The sequence below is a fragment of the Ricinus communis genome, chromosome 3, assembly GCF_019578655.1.
Source record: "Ricinus communis isolate WT05 ecotype wild-type chromosome 3, ASM1957865v1, whole genome shotgun sequence".
Lineage (NCBI taxonomy): Eukaryota > Viridiplantae > Streptophyta > Magnoliopsida > Malpighiales > Euphorbiaceae > Ricinus > Ricinus communis.
Window position 1 is genome coordinate 173026 of NC_063258.1, and position 7253 is coordinate 180278.

Sequence of the window (7253 nt, forward strand, 5' to 3'; positions counted from 1 at the left end):
CAAGTAAAATAAATACTATTGTATAAAATATAAGAATCTAAAATGTATTCGTGTGAATTGTAAAATATTATTTTAAGAGTTTTATATAATTATATATTCAAGATTTAAACTTAATATTTTAGTTAAATTAATAAAGGCTTCTATCATTTTATCTAATACGTTTTTAAATTTTATTAAAACACCTTACCAAGTAAAACTAGAAGTAATAAGATCTCAAAACAAAAAAAGAGTGCAAGCCATACTTAAAATGGAATACAAAAAGTCCAAATATCAAGATTTAGCAAGAAACTTGTGGCTTAAATCAAATTTTATAAAGGCATGATAAATTGAATTATATATTTGATCATCCATATTAGCTTATTGTTGTATTAAGCGAAATATATTAGTCCATATTGAAAATTAACAATCTTGACATCCTATATGTTTTGTTTTCTATTTTATAAAACACAATGACAATGTCCTAAATTGACATATACTTCTTGGATCCCATGGCATGGAACACCACACTTTCTTATTGTTATTGACAACAGGAGACTTTCTTCATTGTATATGAATATAATTTTGTTGGGTTTTCTTATTAATTCTCAAACACTAAACTGCTACCAATTATTAGACCAAAAGAAATTGAAAACGAAATGTCAAAGAATGAGCTTGATTTCACCTATAAATACTTTAGCTCAGGGGCCTTTCCATAACACACGCCCACTACCTAGCACCTTCAAGTACAATATCATACTCAGCTCATTACCAATGGCTTCCCTTCAAAACACCAACTTCGACAGCCAAATTCCTGCCGAGCTGCTCATTGCTAGCATTACGCAAATCCATGGTGCCATATCCAAGCTTGACTCATTAAGACCTTCCAAGCAAGTGAATGGCCTCTTCTCTCACCTTGTCAAATTATGTATCCTCCCTTCTTCTATAGACATCACTTCCTTGCCGGAAGAAGCCCAAGAAATGCGCAAAAGCCTCATTGTTCTCTGCGGCCGAGCTGAAGGTCTGTTGGAGCTTGAGTTCGCAACATTCTTGATCAAAATCCCTCAACCTTTAGCCAACGTTAATCTGTTTCCTTACTATGCCAACTATGTCAAGCTTGCTAACTTGGAATATAGCATTCTAAGCGAAAATGGAATCGTCCAACCTAAGAAGGTGGCTTTTGTAGGATCAGGTCCAATGCCTCTGACCTCAATTGTAATGGCTACCCATCACTTGAGATCCACTCACTTCGACAATTTTGATATCGACGAGGCTGCTAATGATGTGGCTCGCAAGATTGTGGGTTCTGATAGTGATCTAGAGAAGAGAATGAAGTTTGAAACATGTGATGTAATGGAAGTGAAAGAGAAGCTAAGAGAATATGACTGCATATTCCTGGCAGCTTTGGTTGGGATGAGCAAAGAAGAGAAAGTGAAGATTCTTGGACATGTAAGGAAATATATGAAGGAAGGAGGGATTTTGCTGGTGAGAAGTGCAAATGGTGCAAGAGCTTTTCTTTACCCTGTTATTGATGACAAAGACTTGGTTGGTTTTGATGTTCTCTCCATTTTCCACCCCACTAACGATGTGATCAACTCAGTCGTTCTTGCAAGGAAGCCAAGCTTTTGAAGTTTCAATTATAGGGATTATGACTAGTGTGGTTTCTCTTTTCTTGCAGCCAGTTGATGAAGATAACCAGCTAGAGAGATACTAGCTCTAGTTTTATAATTCATCCTCATTGATAATATGTCGGAGCTTGTGTTGTTTTTTTGTTTGTTCTTTTTTACTTCTTCCATTTATTGTTTTTTGGCTTTTCACTTGTCATTTTAAATTTTCTTGGGAGTATTATATATTGGTGATTGATACTATAAGAAGTGATTACCTAAATTTGGGGATTTAGATGAGTTGATCTGGCTTATAAGCTGCTTGTAATTAACTTTTGAATTATTTCATATTAAATTTGAATTACTACTAACTAGGTTGTCAACATGCTTTTGTGATAATTTTCGAATCTCATAAAATAATTAAATGTTTACTATTTTGTCATATGTTATTTTATTTTATACTTCAATAGATTTAGTGTTAATCTTATTCAACTTTATTTTGTAGATTTTAAAAAGAAAATTCTATATAAGAGATAAATTTATCAAAGTTGAGCTCAAGTAGTCCATAAAATTGAGTTTAACGATCGATTCAGAGAATTTTTAATGCACTCTTTAAATATGTTATATTTTTTCCATATTTAGAGAGTCAAACTCTATTTTTTATTTATTTAAATAAATGCATTATAGGTTTTTATGTACTTTGATTGTTAAAATGTAAAAAAGAAAAGAAAAACTATTAATACTTATAAAACAAGTACAATATAAAATAAAATATAAAAACTTCATTATAAACTAATTTTTTATTTTTTATATTTAAATATTTTTTATTATTGAAATAACACTATTTAAAATAAAAAATACTATTAAAAATGTTTTTTTTTTCCAAGTCAATTATGTCCAATTACATCCCTAAATGGGATCATGTTTTCTAGCTAGGTTTTGGGGTTCAGGTAACATCAATTAAATTGTATTGTCCAAGGCCTCATTCTTGGGAGTCTAGTCTTAATCTTTAATTGGAAGGGCATTTGCTTCTTATTTTTTGTTTTAATGAACTGCAGCAGGGCCTTGTTTTTGGTCGAGCATTTTGTCATTTTAAAAGAAGGAAGAGTGTTAAAAAAAAAAAAAAGCAAGTAATTGGTGGCGGCTATCTTATGTGCCTTCAAGTTTACATTTCTAGCGATCGCGATCTCCTCATTCGCGGTCGTGATCTTGCCTCTGCTTAAACGGTTATGAAAATATGAATTTTGCAGTCGTAACTTAGGAGGCAGAATGAGAATTGGACTTTCCATTGCTTAATTAAGTTCCTTCAAAAAAAGATACTTTCCTACCAAGATTACAACAACTTATAACACTATAAAAAAAACCAATAATTTAGAGACCACTTTTAGTTACCATACCAAAGTGGTCGCAATTTAGCTATCGTATAGTGACCACTTTGCTTTCACTTGGAGATCAAATTTATTTTTTTTCAATTTAAAATCACATAGCGACCATACTATTAGCGACCACTAGATATGGTCTGTAAGTAATCGCTAATTTCTTCCAGAAAAATGTCAGGGACAATAGCGACCATTTTAACGACTACGTGCATGGTCCTAAACTAGAGACCACAGAGTGTGACTTTTAATCTGGGTGCCAATTAATAATGGATAAAATAGCAACCATTTTAGAGATCACTATCATGGTCTCTGATTTAGAAACTATGGACTATGGTTGCTAAGTTATGCGTCAATCAATAGCTTAAGTTTTTAACTATAACATAGAGACCAATTTTGTGGTCTCCGAATTAGAGACCAATAGTGTGGTCTCTATTTTAGTTTTTAGAATTACATTCTAATAATAATAATGTAATAATATTAACTAAATTGATAATAATAATAATTTAATAATAATAATTAAACTAAATTATGATCATATTATTTAGATTAATTATAATATTTGTTATATTGTATTTATTTTTATTATATTTTTTATTTTATTAATAAATTTTATTATTCATTAAGTATATTTATTTATATTTATTAATTTAATTTTTTATTTATATTAATTAAGTTTTATAATTATGTATATGAAATATTATATATAATTATTAAATTAATAAATATAAATAATGAAAATTAAAAATAATAATACACTTAAAGTAATAATATAAATTAAAATAATAATTAAATAATATAATTAATTATGTGACAACCCAACCTAGAGAAGTGGTCCGATGAGGGCGGGAAGTGGACGCTGAGACAAGGATAGGATGTCTGGACAAGTAGTGGCTTTTGACAAGCTTCTAGGATGGGAGCACTTTAAGGTATAGAGATACATGAATGAGTCGAATTGTACATCAAAACGGGACGGAGAATGGTTGATAGCATATATGTAAAGAGTTGGAACTAATCACATGAGGCGACTTTTGGTTGTTTGGCTATGGAGTTATAGGAACTCCAAAATTAAACGTGCTTGGTTCCTGAAAATTTCAGGATGAATGACCTCTCGAAAAGTTCTCGAATCCGCCAAGGGGACAAAACCATGAGGCTAGTAGAGGCCAAAGCGGACAAAATATCTTACTTGATCTGGTTCCGGGTCGTTATAAATGGTATCAAAGCAAGACCCCTTTAGTAGATGTGTGGTTCGAGGATGAACCAGGCAGAAGCTAGTGAGCATATGATAGCCTGACCTAGAGAAGCGATCCGATGAGAGCAGGAAGTGGATGCAGCTGGTGGGCATGTGACAGCTTGGCCAAGAGAAGCAGTTCGATGAGGACGAGAAGTAGATGTCGAGGTAAGGATAGGATGCTTGGACAAGAAACGGCTTCTAGCAGGCTTCTAGGATAGCAGCACTCTAAGGTACAAGGGTACATCAATGAATCAGATTGCAGATCGAAACAGGGCGGAGAATGGTTGATAGCATATATATAAAGAGGTGGAACTAATCACGTGAAATGTTGTTTGGTTGTTTGACTGTGGAGTTATAAGAACTCCAAAATTAAATGTGCTTGATTTCAAAAAAATTTAGGATGGGTGACCTCCTCAAAGTTCTCGAATGAGAAAAATGGACAATATCTCATGGGAACTAGTTTCAAGACATTATAAATTTAATAAGTGGTCTCTTTGTTTTATCTTTTTATATAAATATGTGATGACTGTTGAGATTTTTGAGTTGTTAGGGTTGTTAGGATATGATAAGTATTTATCTTTTAAATTTAGGATATGATAAGTATTTATCTTTTAAATTTAGAGTCTAGCTATTAAGAGTTTGTTATTTAGTTTCTATCAAAGTCTTACATATAAGTATAAATATAAGGCTGATGTATTTCTTTTTTATATCAGAATACAATAATGATTATTTCTTTCAAGTTGGTATCAGAGCCTACCAAAAAAAAGAAAAGGCTTTGAAACACTTAAAACAACATGAGTGGTAGAGATAGTGAACCATCTGGATCGAAACCTATTATCATTCAATCTGAAGGAGCATTCAATGCAGGAATTACGCTTACAGAATCAAATTATGATGTATGGTCTCAACTAATGGAAATGCATATTGCTGAAAGAGAAAAGTTTCCTAGATTCGGGGAAAAATAAAACCACCTGCTGAATCAGAGGATGGGTATGAAAAGTGATATGCTGAAAACCAAAAGGTGAAAAGATGGCTGCTAATGTCTATGAGTCCAGAGATTATGAAGCGATATTTACGCTTATCCACTGCCCATGAAATCTGGACTGCTTTATCAAAAGCTTTCTATGATGGCAGTGATGAGTTGCAGCTCTTCGCCTTAAACCAGAAAGCATTTGCAGCCAAACAAAATAGAAGATCTCTCTCTGAATATTATGGAGAACTAACTGTAATTTTTCAGGAATTGGATCACAGAGACAAAGTGGTCATGAAGGATCCTGATGATGTGGTTGTGTACAAAAAATCTATTGAACGACTACGGGTGCATATATTTTTAGTTGGACTGGATGATCACTTTGAGCAGGTTCGCGGAGAAATCCTACGTCAGGAGTCTACTTCAGGCCTAGAAGAAAGCTATGCCCTGATTCGACGAGAGGAGAACCGCCGTGTAACATTAAAAGGAGACTATGGAGACTCCGATGCTGCTGCTATGGTGATTCGCAACAAGTCAAAGACATCTATTGGTATTAGAAAGTCCATACAAAAATGTACTCATTGTAATAAGTCAGGCCACATCAAAGATTGTTGCTTTGAGCTTGTAGGCTATCCAGATTGGTGGGATCAGAATCGAGGATCACAAAGAAGGAAAGCTAAGAATTTCCTGATTTCCGCTGTTGCTGAAACCAAAACAAGTGAGGACAATGTTGAATCAACTTCAACATTAGTAGCAACCACAAGGAAGGTAAGGTGTTTAATATTTCTACATCTGTTTGTGATAATACATGGATAATTGATTCTGGTGCTTCAAATCATATGACCTTTGATTCTGGACAGGTTAAGAAACTTAGACCATCCTTACAAAAATCTGTTTTGATAGCAAATGGTAATGAGGTTCCAATTATTGGAGAGGGATCTATTACTGCCACTAATTCTTTAAATTTAGACTCAGTTTTAATTGTTCCATCATTAAATTACAGCCTTTTATCTGTTTCCCAAATAACATCAGCTTTTTCTTGTATTGTTATTTTTTGGCCCAATTTCTGTTGTTTTAAGGATATCCAAATGAAGCAGACGATTGGTTGTGGTATTAGGCGAGGGAATTTGTACTACTTGGACATGCAATCGAATACTTCTTCCAAGTTGCATCATGCATTTGCAATGGATGGTCCAAAGAAGGAAAAAAATGAAGCAGAAATCTGGTTACAACATAGACGACTAGGGCATGCTTCTTTTGGCTACCTAAAAAAGTTATTTCCTGGTTTGTTTAACAACATTGATGTTTCCACTTTTCGTTGTGATGTTTGTGAACTTGCCAAGAGTCATCGAAGCTCTTTTTCATTAAGTTTTAATAGAGGTAATTTACCTTTTATGATTGTTCATTCTGATGTTTGGGGTCCATCTAAAATTTCAACTTTGGGGGGATCTCGTTAGTTTGTTACTTTTATCGATGATTGCACAAGGATGACTTGGGTGTGCTTAATGAAATCTAAGAGTGATGTGAGTGCATTATTTCAGAAATTTCATACACATGTTAAGACTCAATATAATGCACATATTCAAGTGCTTCGCAACGATAATGGTGGTGAATACCATAACTCTGAATTGAAGCATTATTTGGAAGAAAATGGAATTTTCAATCAACGTACATGTGTTTATACACCCCAACAAAATGGGGTAACTGAAAGGAAGAATAGGCATTTACTAGAAGTTGTTCGTGCCTCATTGCTTCATGCAAAAATGCCATTATCATATTGGGGAGAAGCTCTTACTTCTGCTGCATATTTAATTAACCGAAGTCCTTCACGGACTCTTGATTTTCATACACCTTTTCAGGTTCTTAATGATACTACAACTGCTCCATCAACATCAAACTTACCTCCTCGTGTCTTCAGCTGTGTAGTATTTGTACATATTCATAAACATCACTGCCATAAGCTTGCTCCTCGAGCAATAAGATGTGTGTTTCTTGGATATGCAACAAATAAAAAGGGGTACAGGTGTTATCATCCTCCAATTCGACGTATGTTCATATCCATAGATGTAGTCTTTCATGAAGATGTGATGTAT

At 33.5% G+C, this 7253-nt stretch overlaps 2 protein-coding genes across 2 annotated transcripts; both read left to right on the top strand.

The window, feature by feature from the left end:
* The first annotated feature begins 699 nt into the window (after positions 1-699).
* LOC8261714 (nicotianamine synthase) lies at positions 700-2158 on the top strand. The gene has a single exon (XM_002533322.4). The coding sequence runs from the start codon at positions 751-753 to the stop codon at positions 1603-1605; it is 855 nt and encodes a 284-aa protein (XP_002533368.3). The 5' UTR covers positions 700-750; the 3' UTR covers positions 1606-2158.
* A 2785-nt stretch (positions 2159-4943) lies between these two features.
* Positions 4944-6617, top strand: LOC125369450. The gene is made up of 3 exons (XM_048371881.1): positions 4944-5710; positions 5789-5928; positions 6021-6617. The coding sequence occupies exons 1-3, from the start codon at positions 5230-5232 to the stop codon at positions 6615-6617; spliced, it is 1218 nt and encodes a 405-aa protein (XP_048227838.1). The 5' UTR covers positions 4944-5229.
* The last annotated feature ends 636 nt before the right edge of the window (positions 6618-7253 follow it).

What these genes read in the sequence shown, in the direction of transcription:
- LOC8261714 (XM_002533322.4), top strand. Translation starts at nt 751, where the DNA reads ATGGCTTCCCTTCAAAACACCAACTTCGACAGCCAAATTCCTGCCGAG.
- LOC125369450 (XM_048371881.1), top strand. Translation starts at nt 5,230, where the DNA reads ATGTCTATGAGTCCAGAGATTATGAAGCGATATTTACGCTTATCCACT. An exon ending in CAAGTCAAAGACATCTATTG is followed by an intron (nt 5,711 to 5,788) that starts GTATTAGAAAGT and finishes TTGAGCTTGTAG; the next exon opens with GCTATCCAGATTGGTGGGAT. An exon ending in TAGTAGCAACCACAAGGAAG is followed by an intron (nt 5,929 to 6,020) that starts GTAAGGTGTTTA and finishes GATTCTGGACAG; the next exon opens with GTTAAGAAACTTAGACCATC.